This window comes from Miscanthus floridulus, chromosome 6 (assembly GCF_019320115.1).
Source record: "Miscanthus floridulus cultivar M001 chromosome 6, ASM1932011v1, whole genome shotgun sequence".
In the NCBI taxonomy this organism is placed as follows: Eukaryota; Viridiplantae; Streptophyta; class Magnoliopsida; order Poales; family Poaceae; genus Miscanthus; species Miscanthus floridulus.
The window spans coordinates 122,786,439-122,802,672 of record NC_089585.1 but is presented as its reverse complement, the minus strand read 5'-3'; the positions used below and the strand labels follow the sequence as shown (position 1 = coordinate 122,802,672).

The following is a 16,234-nucleotide window of genomic DNA, read 5'->3' as shown; positions in this document are numbered from 1 at the left end:
CTATAGCGAAGATTGCGTGAGCCATTGATTTCAATGTTGTTAGTTTGCTAGGTGCATAAATTGGGGTACACAAAGAAAGACCCATCCGTTGCTAGTTTGCTAGGTGTACAAACTGGGTACACAAAGACCCATCTCTATGGGGGACACAAACCTGGGACATAGAATAGTCGATGGAAGTTTCATGGAGTTTCATGGACATTAAATAGCTGACATGTCACCGTATTGATGAAGAGAGATGATGAAAAGATGGTGATGAAACTCGTATTGATTAAGAGAGATGATGAAAAGATAGGGATGAAACTCTTTTGCACTGTTTTTAAAATATGGGTGCGTTGAAAATGAAATCCCCACTGAGACTGGCCTTACAGTAGAGATAGTAGATATTATTGTCAAATCTGGGTAACGACAGTAGCCAATGAATGAAAAGATGATATGATATCGCCCTTCGTTGAGGTCACATTGAAAACTTCCAGTCATTTTCTACTTGGCACTCTGTGACTCGGATATGCCATCTGCCCGCGCTATCATGGGCATGCATCGCTCTTGCTCGTGTGCCTCAGCTAGCTCCAACAATTTGACTTTTAAGTTAGCCCAGATCATTTTTTCATATTTTAATAGAAAAGAGGGAAAAAACCACTCTTGATTAAGAGCTAAACTCTTGCACACACTTTAAAGTTACGTAAAAGTGTCATGTGAGCCTATCCATATTAAAAGCTACGTGCTAAAAGATAGTATTATTGGAGAAGTCATCTTAGACTTCTCCAATGGCTTTCCTCGAACGCCGAAGCCAAAGTGTGGTCCTTATGCCGAATCCAACGACCAACCCCAAAACATTGGACATGCCGCAAGATCCAACGCTTCAGAACAGTACAAAACCCATCTGAATGAAAGAATATTGGTATGAGATCGATGACTGCAATGGCGATCTCGTCGTGGAAATCACATTGCGATAAAGGCCACCGATTGGCCACCTGCCGATGAAATCGACATCTGCAACGGCGAAATCATGATCCTGACCGAAAATCATCTAATTTTGCCAAAGATTTATTTAAACTAAACCCTAAGCAACTAGATATAAAATTGTGGGAAAAAGGATGGGTCCTCTCCTTCTTGTCTCTGGCAGTGAAAAAAGGAAGGCGCGACGGCGGATGAGGAGGAACAAGAGATGCCACAGGCGGCGTGGCTCGCATAGACCCTGGCCTTGACCTTAACATTCTGTGTATAGCTATGTAATATATAAAAATATTAGTAACTTTTAAACTATTTTATGATGGCATGTTTATATAATGCTAGATCAAAAATAAATAAAAAATTTCTATCAAAAATTTCAAAAATAAATCAAAAATTCAAAAAACCCATTATGTTTCTAACTGAGTGGGCGACATGGTAGGCTTTGTTTTCAAAACAAAATCTTAACCCCATAAGAAAACATAACTCTAGCTCTCATCTCCTTCGAGAGATCTTTCTAATCTGCATCCCTTGTCAAGCAGTCACAATTCCACCTTCCTCTGTCCGAACAAGCTTATCAAGAATATCAAAGAATACAATATTACATTCAATCTATACAGGTTCAACAAGATACAAAAGACTCTTGGCACTATATTTAGGAAAGCAACAGCTATACATCTTCTAAATTCTACAATTTCCCCTACAGAAATATTTAGCCCCTGCTCCTTTTCTATGGATCTGGGACTCAAAATGCAGTAACAAACTTAAGTCTTCTCCTGGTGATTATGGATAGGCTAAACACAAGGAACCTTCTTAAAAGGAAAAAGCACAAGTTGGAGGACAATAATTATCCCTTCTTTATGAAGATCTTCATCATTGCTGCATGGCACATATGGAAGCAGCGAGAGGACGACCCTCTTTCTTCTCCTGGAAATGCTCCTTTTTGGATGAGGCTAGACTTCAAGCTCAGCGCTATGTTTTCCTCCTTTATATAGACTCCTTTTCTTAGTTCTTAGCTGACCAGTGGCTCCCTCAGCCTCTTGGGTGGTTTTTGTTTTTGCTGTTCTTTCTCCTCTGTACAGTTTCTGGCTTTTGCTTTTTAATAAAATCTCACAATGGGGGCCTCCCCTGCTGTATTTTTCGCTCAAAAAAAAGAGGCAAAGCTGAGGTATATGCATAGCTTTTGCTTTTTAATAAAATCTCACGGTGGGGGCCTCCCCTGCTGTATTTTTTGCTCAAAAAAAGAGGCAAAGCTGAGGTATATGCATTCCAGCTTCATTAGATTTATATTTTAGAGCTATATCTATGTTAATTTGCAGTGTACTGTGAACCTGATTTCCAATGTATCAGTATTGTATGGATCTATGTATCAGCACTCAAGGAGAACTATGAACCTGTGTTTCAATGTATCGGTATTGTAATGCTACACCTACATGAAGATGGTGCTAAATCAATGTCAACTAGCAGAATGCATTGTAATGTAATAGCAGGAATTAATAGAATAGCTTGACAAATCTGCTGCTTAACTGGACACCTATGTGTGCCCTGGACCTAATCGTTAGTAAAATGCTTCTATCATGTGTCTTTTTACTGCTGACGGTAAGATGACCACTTATATCTCTCGTTTCAAAGGTTCTGACCATACCTCTACTGATAGAAGCCATTTTTGTTATAGAGAACATCTACTGATACATTTATTCTGATCACTTCTTGTTACTTGTCGAGCTGCTTGCTCAGATCAGCACGAGGGCAACCATTGGAGGTAATGTAACTTGATGAAGCACAATTGGAAGGTGAGAATGCTCAGATATTGATGCATGTGGTTTTTGAACTTGAATTGTAGAGTACCACAAATAGCCACCAGGTTGAGGTGATGTTCAGATCGCCAGTATATTTTTTCTCAGGTTTGTTGGAAGTCACAAATTCACGAGTCAACCTTTCAGCATGTTCCCTACCTGAAGAATTCATAGTTTGATTTGGAAGAAATAAAACCAGTGTTTTATGTGCAGTGTCTGTGCATGGGAACAGTTTGGGAATTAGAATTCTGGAACATGCAACCAGCTCAAAAAATACAAATTCAAGGTACCATTTTGTGTTTCTTAATCAACTTAGAAAAAAATGTGCAAACTGAGCGCTGGTAACAGTGAGTTCGCTACCACAATTCAAGCTCTACGACTACCGGCAAGGATGCAACTAGCAAATTCACAGTGAGGTGCCATAACCTCAATTCCTGCTTTTACACCAGAATCGATCTTGCTGACCAGATCACCAGTAGTGTAAAACCTTTCCCAATCTACAGAATCGATCTTCCTGACCAGATCACCAGTAGTGTAAAAAGCAAAAATTTTCTATATATCAATGTAGATTTATATGTGTACAATCTTGATTAGTTCAGGGAAGGAAGGTCCTGCGATAATTGCACAAATGGAAGTGAGTTATATGTGTACATATGCAGTGAGTTATATTTAGGGGGTGTTTGGGACTGCTCCGCTTCACGTTTTTCAGCTCCGCTCCACGTTTTTTAGCCAAACGGTTTCAGCTCCACGCACTCTGCTCGAGGAAAAAGGGTGGAGTTGTGAGAGCACCTAAAGAGATACTCCACAAACTCCAGTTTTTTGTGGAGCTGCTCCACGGTAGAGTTTGTAGAGCAGAGTTTGTGGAGCAGTCCCAAACACCCCCTTAATGGCAAGATCTTTTTAGAACAAATGGAAGGGACATAACCAACACAGGGAATAATAATTGCACACAAGCTCATAACACAAAAGCAGAGAGCACATAAACAATGACGATAGAAAACATTCTCCACACAACATATACACAGGACACATAATTGTTTCCCATACATAGTAGACAAATGTTCCCTGAAATCATAAAACTACATTGTTTACCACGTAATTATACAAGAGTGTGGCCTTCATGAAGACTAGCGGCCACAAACAAATAGTACATCCTCATAGATGTGGCAAACCTCATTACACTGAGCTGAGGTTCAACAAAATTTCTAGTGCTCTTCATACTAGACACCAATATGAGACTTCTATGCTTCATTACGAGATTTCAGAAGCTATAAGCAAAAATCATTCTTCTGGAACAAAGCTGGGTGTATATTAGATCTGGAAGTTTCTAGCTGTCCATCTTGATCTACAGATAAAATGCAGTAAGTTGCATTGATATCAGTACACGTTACAAAGCTTAGTACTTACTGAAATTCAAAAGTTAAAAAAAAACACCTGAGATAAATGTTCTGGAGGCTGATCGAGCACTACGAATTAGGACTTTTTTGGCTAGGTGCTTATCTGAATAAATATAGGTACATATGAGAAAGTAGAATTTAATGGCCGATGAGAATTGTCTTAACATGAAATTAAAAAAAGTCGGACGAATTATAACCTTTTGGGTTTGGTTTGCCAGTTGGATTCGAAGAAAATTGACCTGGGTTGAGTCAATAATGTTCCAGTAAACAGTACAAACATGATTGGAAAAAATTAGTAAAATGGGAATACGGCCTTTTCAGGATGATTTATTAGACGTATCTACAATTAGAGAAGACAAGGATAAGTACGTTGGGGTGCCACAAGATGTAGAGAGAAAGTGAACTCAGCTAACATACCAATGTTTTTGCGCTTGTGGGAGTCCCAATCATCCCTATCAGGCATATGGCGATGGTACAAATTGATAATAGAGATCTTCAAGAAGCCAGCAGCTTTAGTGGACAAAGTATGAATGCTGTCCTTTAATTTATATCTAACATTCTGGTAGCAAAGTGGACTAGCCTCCATTAAATCCTGAGATGAAGCCTGAACACTGGCATTATGGCGATTTAAATGTCCATGAAACTGATCTAGCAGCTGAAGACCTTGGGAAAGAGTTTCCTAACCAAAAAAGTCATCCGAGCTTGTAAGAGATATCTTATTGGAAAGCATTTGATGTTTCCGGAAATTATCAACAATGGCACAATTACAATTGAGCTAATGAGAAGCAAGCTGTGTGGACCTTCTTCAAGCCATGGAATTGGAGGGGTCAGAGGTAGATGAGATGGAATTGGCTGCAGAGGATATAGAGGATGATCTAGATAAAGAGGAGTAGATGAATTTTCCCAATGAATGGATCTTTGATCTGAGTTCTACTGAGTTGGTCCAAGTTCAGAGTTTTAATGAAGATTTCCAGACAAGGGGGTTCTCCAAGGAAGCTGGTGGGAATCAGGAATCAGTTGAAGTTCTGGATCAATCTACTAACAGGTGTGATAAGTCATATGAAGCTGTGAACTCTGGGATGCAGCCGCTGAGGGGAGTTCCAAGAGTGTGCCCGCCGTGGGCCGCGGGATACATATTTTCAGGGTGGAGGTCTGAGCCGCGGCTGTAGGCGGATGCGGGTGCTGGCCCTTTGGCGCCGATGGGCTCGTAGTTTTTGTGGTGGATGTGGCCGCCGTTGGCCATTCCGTGAGCGAGTCCACCGGCGGTGCGAGGAGCCATCGCTTCCTTCAACAATCGAAAGTGTGCGACTGTCCCCTACCTGGCGTGCCAACTGTCGGTGTTTCATAAACCAGACTAGTAAACTTATACGATTGCCGCGCTGCTCTAGGAAGGTGATGGTAGCATCCAAAAGACATGAAGATTTATACTGGTTCAGGCCAGGGCCCTACATCCAGTCTCAGAGATGATCAAGTGCTGTGTTCCTCGCTTGAATACTCTAAAGTTCTTACACTGGGGGTTGCAAGAATGGTGGAAGAGGTAGGAGAACCTAAGCTAGGCGTTGGGCTGCCCAAAGGGAAGCTTCAGGATGCCCTACTACAATGGAAAATGAGTGAATGAGTAGGGGACTCAGAATGTCTGGAAAGGGTGCCCTGGCTGCCCTTATATAGAGTTCAGGGCCAGGGCGCATACAAAGTAGGAGGTTCTCTCGACCGAAGGGTCGTGAGCCTGAGGGGGGTCCTAGCTAACTTGGCTTGCAAGCTACGCCATCTTGTGGAGCACGTTCGGGCGTGGCTGTCGTCATCGTCTTGTGGCCACGTCGCAGCAGGGTGTGGCGTGGTGCCTACTGTGCCGGCTGTGGCGGCACTGTAGGCATGGTGGTAGTTCGCCAGATGTTCTGTGCGATGTGATCTCCGCCGTGGTCTTTGTCCTTGTCTCCTGGTTTCCTAGGCCGCTGGTACATGAGTTGGTAGCCGCCCTCAAGTCATCGATCGCCTGGTCACCACGATCCTGATCGTTGGGGTCGTGGCTTTCGTCAGTCTGGGTGGCCTTTAAGTCAAGGCCCCCATCATGGATCCTGTCCCGTAGTGGTTGAGATCGTACATGCGTCTTGTCGGGCCGTATCATCGTCACCGCCTCAGGGCGGTGTTGTCTTGTCCGACCTTTGTGGCACAGGGCTGGCATCTGACCGGAACCGAGGTTACTGTTGTCCCCTCGGTCCTCGCTGGGGTCAGTGAGGCGTGCTTGCCCTCGCCAGAGTAGGTGTACTTAGTGGGGCTCGACCTCTCCCCGTCCCATTCAGGGGTCACGGCGGGGGCAAGGTCTTGCGCTTTCAGTGCGCCGTGTGGCTAAGGCAGGAGGAAGAGGTCGTGGCCGACCCTGGCCCTAGCGTCCGGCCTGGCTTGCTTGGCTCGACTGGGCCTCGGACGTTTGGGCCTTCGCCAGCTAGCGTATTGCAGGCCACGTGGCCTGCTAACTAATTGATGCCTTGAGACACCCCGGGGATATAACCCCGACACTCCCAGAGCGTGAAATTCGTGATCGAACATGTCAGGTCAAGAGTGACCTGACGCGCCCCAGCGTCCGGTCCTTGCTCCTCTTCTCTGCGTGCGCCCACGAAGCCGACGTCATGGTACGTCAGCACACACCTGACTCAAGGCCCTGCGCGTCCGATCTTGCAACGCGCCCGCTTGCAAAATGTGACTGGACGCGCCGGTGTAACGAAGGCCAGCGTTCGATCGCTTCTTGCTTCTCTCGACTAGAGCAGCGCCGCCCGCAATAATCGACCGGACGTGCCGGGGTGAGTCCGGTCACCCCGCGGCCAGCGGCCGGTCGTGGATCTATCTCTTCTTTTCCTTTTTCTAAGTCCACAACCACTTCACCTTTGCTTCCAACTTGCTAACCACAAAGTATAGAACTTGTGTGCACGTGTGTTAAGCATTTTTCAAAGCATTTTACAAGGGTCAAAGTTAGCACACTAGGTTCCTAAATGCATATGCAAGAACAATGTCACCTAGTGGCACTCGATAACCGTTTAGCCAAAGATTTTCCCTCTTTATAGTACGGCTAACGATCATAAATGTGATCACACTCTCTATAGTGTCTTGATCACCAAAAACAAAACCTATCTTATACCTTTGCCTTGATCGCCTTGGTTTTATTTTTCTCTTTCTTCTTTTCTAAGTTGAGCACTTGATCATCATCACATGTGGCCATCTCATCATTTCATGTAATCATCACCTTCTCTTGAGTGCCACCATGCTTCATACTTGGACTGCACCAACCTAGCTCATATCATAGCTCATGACAAAGGTTAGTGCAAAGGTTTCATCAATTATCCAAAACCAAACTAGGGCTTTCACCGGTGCAACCCTAATAGCTATATTAACATTCAATTTTTGACCATTGGGTGACTAGATATGCCACCAGGACATGTTCGGTGCGTGTTAGAGCTAAACACATCGATTACAACCTCTCTGGAGCTCGACTCCGGTGTGGCGTGCCACACCGAACATGTAGGTGCGTTGAAGCCCCGCGTGACCGAATTACATGCTCTCAGTGTGCCGTATCCGGTGTGCCATAGCCGGTGCACACCGGATACCATGGTGCTCCTACTAAAGCTAGCGCAAAGTGAAAAGCAGGCGGTCGTATCCGGTGCCACCCGACCGGTGTGCCATCGGACACGTCCGGTGCAAGCAAAATTGCTACACCGAGAGCACCCAAGCGTCCCCTTTCAAACGAGCTAACTCTCAAATGTTTTCATAAACATGTTAGAGCAAAGTTAGCATTTCCAAAGTGTTTTTCATAAAGGTTTTCGCTTGCTCTCCGAATGTGTCACTAGGCCTAAATGCAATGCACTAGATGACCGAGTTGTCTAATTAAGCTCCCTCTCTTAATAGTACGTCCATCTATCCTAAATTTGATCATGCACTCTATTGCGTCTTTGACCGGCAAAACAAAATCCCTATTTATACCTTTGCCTTGAGCCCATAGGGTTTTTGCTTTTCATCTCATCTTTTTCAAGTTTGGAACACTTGATCATCACTTGTGGCCATCTCCATCACTTTGAGTGCTATTCATGCTCCTCCTTGGATGTGGACCAACCTTTCTCATGAAAACACTTAGAGCAAAGGGTTAGTTCCACTTGGATGTCTCAATTATCCAAAACCAACATAGGGCTTTCAATATCCCCTTTTTGGTAATTGATGACAACCGTTACAAAGATAGGAATTAAATTTGAATTCCAAGCTAATAACATACACAAGTGCAAGTCATTAACTTGGATTGGATTTGAGTTGCTTGCCCAAGCATTTTGACCATATGAAAAGAATTGGACAAGTTCCACAAATCCGATTTGGTAGTATTAGCTCCCCCTACATATGTGCTAGTGTGTTTGGATTAAAGCTTGCACATATGTTGGATATGAAAGTTTGGGAGAGTTACTACTACCAAATGATGCTAAGGAGTATAGGATTAACCTTTGAAGTGTGATACCAATCATAGTTGCACATTTGAATCACCCCTTAGCACCATGGATAGCTAGATACAACAAATACTAGAAACCCGTGAGATCAACATTGAAGGCAAGGTTCTAGTATCACTTGAAAAATTACATCTAGCTACCACCTATGCATGCTAGTTATCATTTCATCAATCAAGTTCTATAACTAGCAAGCAACACACAAGCTTGAATATCAATTTGAAACTTGTGTCAAATGCAAGCAAGCATATAATATGCATATATCAAACTGCAACAATCAAGTTCATAAGCTTGCCCCCCCTACTTGTGTGCTTCAAATTTTGTTGATCTCCATCACTTTGGGTGCCATTCATGCTCCTCCTTGGATGTGGACCAACCTTTCTCATGACAACACTTAGAGCAAAGGGTTAGTCCACTTGGTTGTCTCAATTATCCAAAACCAAACATAGGGCTTTCACCGAGATACATCCTGGTTGCCTTAACAGTGCCTTTAAATTGTCGTGCGCTTGACCATTTCAGGATGCCAAAAAATGCCTGAAACTCGTGAGCTATAGCTCGCGAATAATGGCGAAAACAAGAAATTCGGCCCGGGAGAAAGGGACTTCAAAAAATCAAACTGAGATAATCGACGCGAGAAAAAACTACATGTGTGGCTGGAATCACATTCCAAAACGGCGTAAAGAACCCAAAGAATTCGTTGCTTGAGAGCAAAGACTGGCTAGAAAAAAGTTGTCTCGGTCGAGGTACATCTAGTTGCCTTAACGGTGCCTTTAAAATGTCTGGCGCTTGACCATTTCAAGAGGATGAAAATCATCTGAAACCCATGAGAAAAAAAAAATCAATGAGGCCGAGAGTGCGAGACTTCGAAAAATCAACCTGAGAAAAAAAAAACTACACGTGCTAAGTGCCTAGATAGCCATGTTTGACGTGCTTGAACAACCAAAAGCCTTGGAATCACAGCCTAAAAATGGCGTAAAAAACCGAAAGAACTTGTATGGGAGTAGAAACTTTGTGTCGACCAAGGTACATCCTAGCCGGCTTAACGGTGCGCTTGACCATTTCAGGATGCTAAAAGCACCGGAAACCGGTGAGCTATAGCTCACGAAAAATGGCAAAAATGAGAAAATTGGCCCGAGAGGGTGGGACTACGAAAAATTTAGTGCCTAGATAGCCATGTTTGACATGCTGGAACACCGACCATAAAATTGGTGCAATTGGTCCGTATTGCAACCAAATATATGCGTCACGAGAGGGCTCGATGGTTCAGCATCTTATAAAAGTTTGTAATTTCATAGCACTTTGAGCATTTTGAGCTCTCTAAGCTCTGCAGATGTTACTACTAGAGCCTAACCGGTCAGGTTATCACTGTATATGTCAAGCAACCAGAGGGTGGGGGTGGGGGTGGATGCATTTAGTTGGGTCGATCAGAATAGTATTTATGCATGTTATATACTGTCTTGGTTGACTGTAAATGTGCATATTCTGTGTTATCCTATAATACCATAGTCAATACAAATTGTGATTTTTTTAGCTACCAAGATTCAATGCTTCCAGAGCGGCTGTGCAATGCATGAAACATTCTCACTCAGCCACACACTAGTATAACTTTGGGCCTTTGGATATACAAAATGGTTTGTATGTAGAGAGCATGCAGCATACTGAATATTCAGTTTTAATGCTTTATATGCATCTGTACATTGAATTCTTCTGAATATGTTTCAACCCGTACACTGAATAAAAAGGGCAGACCCAGTGCCGGAGGCTCCCACATGAGTGGGGTCTGGGGAAGGGAAAAACCGAGGCAAGCCTTCCCCCCGCAAAATCTGCAGAGAGGCTGCTTCGAACCCATGACCTGGTGACTCAGTGAGACAGCTCTCACCACTGCACCAGGCACTGAATATTGCCCCCAAAACACCACAAGTTTAGCTTTGAGAAATGAGAAGTTAAGGTTTGTCAGCACTTGAACCTGCTGGTGTGCACTGAATATTACCTGGTGGTGGTTGTAGGAGGCTGCTGGGACGGCGTGGTACAAGATCTCAGACATCGACTACACCTACTAGTTTACCTATGCAATTAGCTTACTGTTGGGGATGCTGACCACAGCTAGTAAACTTTGTAAGGAGGGGGCATACATGAAGTTAGATAATGCTCTGTATTCCAGATAATGCCTTGCAACACCTGAGATGATGAATCGATGATTCCTTGTCGTGCTGAGCATGTATGAGCAAGCTTTATTTTTACTCTGAAGCATGTGGTTGAACCGAACATGTTTTCGGCAGCAGGGATTAAAACCACAAAGGGATCAAACTCCCTTTATTTTTACTCTGAAGCATGTAGTTGAACCGAACATGTTTTTGGCAGTAGAGATTAAAAGCACAAAGGGATCAAACTCCCTACGGGGTGGAAATTTTCAACCCAGGTTTGATCCCCATGAACCAAACAAAGCTTTGGGATTTGATCCCACGAAGAGGCCCATCAGGAGAGATTCCATAAGCTAAAATCCCCGCTCAATCCTCCAGAGGACGGTTAACTGATAGGGATTAGCTGACGAAGACCTTAGGGAGGTTATCTGATACCGAATCGTTTCTTAAAAAAAAATGATACCAAATCATGTTTGTTTTAGCTCCTCAGCAATCAGGTCACGGAGGTTAACTGATACCGAATCATGTTTGTTTTAGCTCCTCAGCAATCAGGTCAAAGATACTAGAAGAGGCAATCTCCCGATGTGTCTGCTTGCGTCAATTACTCATCACATGGTACGTGTTCACTAAAAAACACGTATCAGTGATTGCAGAAAAACTTAGGGGTTGATCTGGACGCCAATCATTACTAATAACATCATTTTACAGAAGATCCATAATGTTAGAAGCCAACCAAGATCACAAGCTTAATCCACAATATTACAAGCCAACAAACATCACAAGCTTAAAATCCATAATGTTACAAGGCAACCAAGATCACAAGCTCAACTCCAGAGAATATGCAATAAGCTACATGAGTACGGAGAACTCCCTATTGGACAAACCAAATTGTCTAGCTGCAAGAGACTCAGCCACCTGTTGAGCATGGGCTCTATAGTCTTACTTCTCATGTGTCTCGCTTAGTTTAGTTAAAGCTTCATGCGCTCCTCGAGCTTCGTAAACCAAAGTGGACAATTCAATTTTGTCTTGAATCTTGCGTTTATGGGCAGACACCAGTGTTTTGTAGGCCATCAAGCAAGCTCCCTCATTTACCTTACCTTCGTACTTATCTGCATCTTTCAGCAACTTCAATTTTACATCTTGTGTAAAGAAGATCTGCAGGAGACAAGACTAACAAGTGTACACGAAAGCGCAGCAAGCAGATGTGAACACATCTTACATAGTAAGTACGGTTTACCTCATCAAAATCATTAATTTTATGGGTCAATATGATATTAAAAGCAGCTGCAAGTGGCAGAGCGCCCCAATTCTTATAGTCAATGCCTGACAGATCCTTAAGCAAACGACCAATCCTCAAAAAGGCTGGATACTCTTTCTTCTCAACAGCATTACAATGAAACAAGGAAGATGCAGCCGACACAATCTGCTCATTTACCTGGATACAAAGAGTGTTGTTTTATCACTGGCTTTGGTCTACGAAAATGAAGGATTGCGTGCACACAAGGTGAAGCAGAAACATTTGCAACTGTAAAACTCACCATCTCTGGTTTCACATTATAGCCATATCCACTCAGGAACATTTTCAGTCCTTCACTCATAGGGACACGGTCCTCTTTAGGCAGTTCTGATTTTTCTCCAGGCACCAACCTGTGCATAAGATGCTGCATGCCCCACATTAGCTCCACCACAATACCATCATAGAGGCAAGGAATTTCCTATAAGAAGTCAAACAAAAATTGTGGTCAAATTCGTTCACATATATAAGCAAACAAAGAGCTTATACTCACCAAACTTGATTCGATGATTGATTTATATTCCTCATTTCCAACAACCAATGTATGCCCAGGGCGGTAATATTTCATGATCATCTCGGTAAGCTGACTGTTAACACCAGTATCAACATTAATGGCAATGGACTTGTCATCAAACGTTTGAAATTCCTCCAGAAAAACAATCTGATAAAAGAAATGAACAAACATTAGCAGGTTCAGGGAAAAAAACTGCATTTCGTAAATGTTTTTGATAACTTTATTTGTTACGGTTTCTTTATTTCATCCAACATATGTCTAAATTTAACCCTGAAATTCCTGTGTCTCAGTCAAGGCAACCTAAACCTATTATCAATTAGGTGGGTACAAACTGAAAGGTGATAACCGAGGATAAAACATGTCAATCATAAATGATGCAAGATCGCCACTTGGTCAATTTTGGGGGAGGGTGACAAGCAACTGAGAAAAAAAGTGGGAACAATGAGAAGGGTGATGGCCACTCACATGTCTTGCCCTTTCATACATATCAAAGTTTGCCCACAAGCTCTGGAGACAAGGTTAAAAGATAAGACTTAAGTCAACGTAACAAGAGAGGAAGCAAGTACAGTCATTAATGAGGAAGGAAGATCAGAGTACTTCTCTTGCATCTGGTCTATAGAGGTAGAGAGCAAAAAACCCAAAAATTGCGAAGCCAGAAGGCGTCTCGAACAGCAGCAAGGCAATCCCAAAATTATCCACAAAGCCATCACCTACAAACACAGGAGTCATGCAAAATTAAGCGAGCTGGATCATGGTTTTTGAGGCGTTGTGGCGAGGCGCGGCGCCCTACCCCCTTCACAACGCCTTAGGCGTTTATGGCGGACGTGTAGGCGACGCCATATGCACATTTTAGGTGCCATGAAGGAGTGTATAAGCTAGAATTTTAGATACTAGTGCAGCACATACATATCTTTTTTATTCACAATTCTTGAGGCCAGCACATACTAGTACAGCTAAGGATTAGTATTAATCAGTAAGTTTTATACTAATCAAAGGAAAAAAAACTTCTACTTTGTGGTCTATAAAAGTGCAAAGATTAAAGAAAGAACCCAAACAGATGTTATACTAATCAAAGAAAGATCCTTGTGCTTTGTGTTATGTAACGGTCAAAGAAAATAACAACCCAAGCACAAGCATGGCATTAGTCTACTCCGTATGTGGCTATGTGACAGGGCAATAATATAAAATATAAAAAGCAACACACTGTATTCAGAGCAGAGTACCCACACCAGTCCATCCATGAGCAGAGGCAGAGCAAACAAATATGAAAAGCGGCAGATGGGAGGAGATTTAGTGAGCCAAAACGAGAGGATGCAGGGGGCGTACAGACTCGATGCGGGCGGACAGGTGTGGTGGGGATGGACCTGCGGACAGCGAAGCGACTTGAAGCGGGCGGACAGGTGCACTGCGGATGGCCGGCGGTAGCGGGAAGCAGATGCGGACGGCCAGCAGTGGTAGGGACTCGAGGAGGTGGACTTCAATAGAGGAGCACCCAAGCGGAGATGCAGGCCCGCCGCTTCTGCTACCGCCAAGAGCTCCAGTTCCTCCCGCCGCCTTCTCTTTCCCTCTCCGCCTCTCTGCGTGAAGTTGCGCGGGCTCCAAGCGGTCGATTTCCCGCTTAGAGAGCACATATGCGGTCAGTCCCGCCCTTTTCCTTTGTGGCGCGGTCGATTCCCGCCCAATTTTCTTACCCGCGGTCAATTTTGTGCCTACCGCTCGACTTTCCCTGTCCCCGCGCAGATTCATGTCTGGCGTCTGCCGCAGTCCTATAGGCGTCTCCCTGACGCCATTCCACGCCTAGACGACGCCTAATCCATACGCCCCAAGGTCGTGGCGACCCCGACGCCCAGCACCTGCAGCACGCCTTGTCGACGCCGCCGAGGCCTCAAAAACAATGAGCTGGATTACCAATACCAAGAAAAAATGTGTGCCCAGGATGGCCCTCCCCACCACGGCTCCACCTGATCCGCTGCAGTCAAACCACCTCCCCTGATCCAACAGTAACGTGCACCCCCACCCCCACCCCCACCCGGAACCCTATCACACCGATGGAGGGAACGGAGCAAGGTAACCACCTTCTCAAACCCAATCGCAACCACCCTCTCAAACCAAATCCCCGAGCCCCTAACACGCCGATGTGGAGGGAACGAAGTATCCGGAGGGAACGGAGCAAGGCAACCACCCTCTCAAACTAAATCCCCGAGCCCTAACACGCCGATGGAAGGAACGAGGTATCCGGATCTGGTTTCGTGAAGGCGGAAATCGCCACGCCAAACCTCTGTTTTCCCCACGGTGGCATGAATGTGCAACTCTAGGGTTTACATTCTAATCCTAAAGTTGGGTGAGATTGAGAGAGGATGGTGATGGCGGCTGGAAGCTCACCTAGAGTGGTCCTTAGCTTCCCCATGGGAATGTTTGGGTCAATCCTGAGTTGACTCGACGGAGAAGGTAGCCCCCTGCCCCGCTCGACGGGAGGGGATCCGCTGCGCCGCTCGGCGGCATTACGCCCTCTGCGCCGCTCGACGGGACTGCGCCCGCTGCGCCGCTCGACGGGATTGCGCGGCTCGACCGGCACGCTGCGCCGCTCGACGGGCCCGCTCCGCCGCTTGACGGGAAGGGACGACATTGCGAATGGCTTCGGCCGTGCCGTGTGCGAGTGGTGGTGGGTTTGCAGCCGCGTGCGGCGGTGTGCGATTGGTGGTGGTGCTTCTGGCCTCTTGCGGGGGCGCCAATATATATACACACATAATAGGTCATCAGCCGCGTGACGAGCTCCGGGCGGCCCAACAGGCCCAGCGGCTGGAGGCTAAGGCCCCGTTTGTCAGGCCTCGAGCCAAAACAGTTTCAGTTGTGGCTTCACCGGTGAAGCGGATTCAGCTGGAGCAGTTTCGTAAACAGTTTGGAAAAAACGGCTTCTCCGGACGACGAATTATCCGAAATACCTTTATTTTATTTCTTTTTCTTTTTTTTTCCTTATTTGTTTGTTCCTTATTCTTTACACCCTATCACATCGGATGTTTGATACATGCATTGAGTATTAAATATAGACTAAAAAATAACTAATTACATAGATTGTGTGTAATTTGCTAGACGAATCTTTTAAGCCTAATTAGTCCATGACTTGACAATAAAGTGCTACAGCAACACATGCGCTAATGACGGCTTAATTAGGCTTAATAAATTCATCTCGTGGTTTACTAACGGATTCTGTAATTTATTTTTTTATTAGTATCTGAACACCCCATGCGACACCCCATGTAGCACCTAAAACTTTACACCCTGGAACTAAACGAGGCCTTGGTCCTTGGCCTTATCTTATCGCCCCCATCTCAAACGCACGCAACACCGCTGGAAGGCCAGCCCCGTTCGTGGTTCGTCCGCCTCCATCTACGTCGTCGTCTCCTCGGCGTCGGCCACCTCCTCCATCCTGCGACGGCCTCCACTCTGATCTACCCTGCCGTGCGCTGCCCGACGACGCCCCTCCCTTCCCCTGTGCCGCCTCTGCCCCTCCCCACGCCAGCATTGCTTGCAGACCTGAGGTTCCTCCTCGCGCCCCCGGGGCAAGCTAGTGCATGGCTGCGTGCTGGGCCACGGGAGTGAGAGGGAGCCGGATGAAGCCAGTATTTTTAGCCCCACTCGTGCGAAACAGCTCTAGTCAGCGCAATA

At 45.1% G+C, this 16,234-nt stretch overlaps 2 protein-coding genes across 3 annotated transcripts; both read right to left on the bottom strand.

Moving 5' to 3' along the window:
* Positions 1 to 3,907: 3,907 nt before the first annotated feature.
* LOC136459411 (uncharacterized) lies at positions 3,908 to 5,557 on the bottom strand. The gene is made up of 4 exons (XM_066459273.1): positions 4,559 to 5,557; positions 4,339 to 4,380; positions 4,179 to 4,244; positions 3,908 to 4,089 (listed from the first exon to the last, which is right to left on the bottom strand). The coding sequence occupies exons 1-4, from the start codon at positions 4,725 to 4,727 to the stop codon at positions 4,013 to 4,015; spliced, it is 354 nt and encodes a 117-aa protein (XP_066315370.1). The 5' UTR covers positions 4,728 to 5,557; the 3' UTR covers positions 3,908 to 4,012.
* Positions 5,558 to 11,432: 5,875 nt separating this feature from the next.
* Positions 11,433 to 15,272, bottom strand: LOC136456814 (uncharacterized). Of its 2 annotated transcripts, none has more exons than XM_066456796.1 (7): positions 14,951 to 15,272; positions 13,166 to 13,278; positions 13,034 to 13,075; positions 12,548 to 12,715; positions 12,299 to 12,475; positions 11,998 to 12,195; positions 11,433 to 11,915 (listed from the first exon to the last, which is right to left on the bottom strand). In XM_066456796.1, the coding sequence occupies exons 1-7, from the start codon at positions 15,192 to 15,194 to the stop codon at positions 11,700 to 11,702; spliced, it is 1,158 nt and encodes a 385-aa protein (XP_066312893.1). In that variant the 5' UTR covers positions 15,195 to 15,272; the 3' UTR covers positions 11,433 to 11,699. The 2 variants fall into 2 exon arrangements, with proteins under 2 accessions (XP_066312893.1, XP_066312894.1); XM_066456797.1 differs by having other exon boundaries at positions 11,709 to 11,869.
* Between the last annotated feature and the right edge of the window lie 962 nt (positions 15,273 to 16,234).

Bases quoted from the DNA above. Each gene is read 5' to 3' on its own strand.
- LOC136459411 (XM_066459273.1), bottom strand. From the start codon at position 4,727: ATGGAGGCTAGTCCACTTTGCTACCAGAATGTTAGATATAAATTAAAG. The intron at 4,381-4,558 runs GTATGTTAGCTG...GACTCAACCCAG, and splicing joins CCACAAGCGCAAAAACATTG to GTCAATTTTCTTCGAATCCA. The intron at 4,090-4,178 runs GTGTTTTTTTTT...TTTTATCTGTAG, and splicing joins CTCCAGAACATTTATCTCAG to ATCAAGATGGACAGCTAGAA.
- LOC136456814 (XM_066456796.1), bottom strand. From the start codon at position 15,194: ATGTCGTCCCTTCCCGTCAAGCGGCGGAGCGGGCCCGTCGAGCGGCGC. The intron at 12,716-13,033 runs GTGAGTGGCCAT...TTCTTTTATCAG, and splicing joins TGTATGAAAGGGCAAGACAT to ATTGTTTTTCTGGAGGAATT. The intron at 12,196-12,298 runs GTGAGTTTTACA...CTTTGTATCCAG, and splicing joins ATAATGTGAAACCAGAGATG to GTAAATGAGCAGATTGTGTC.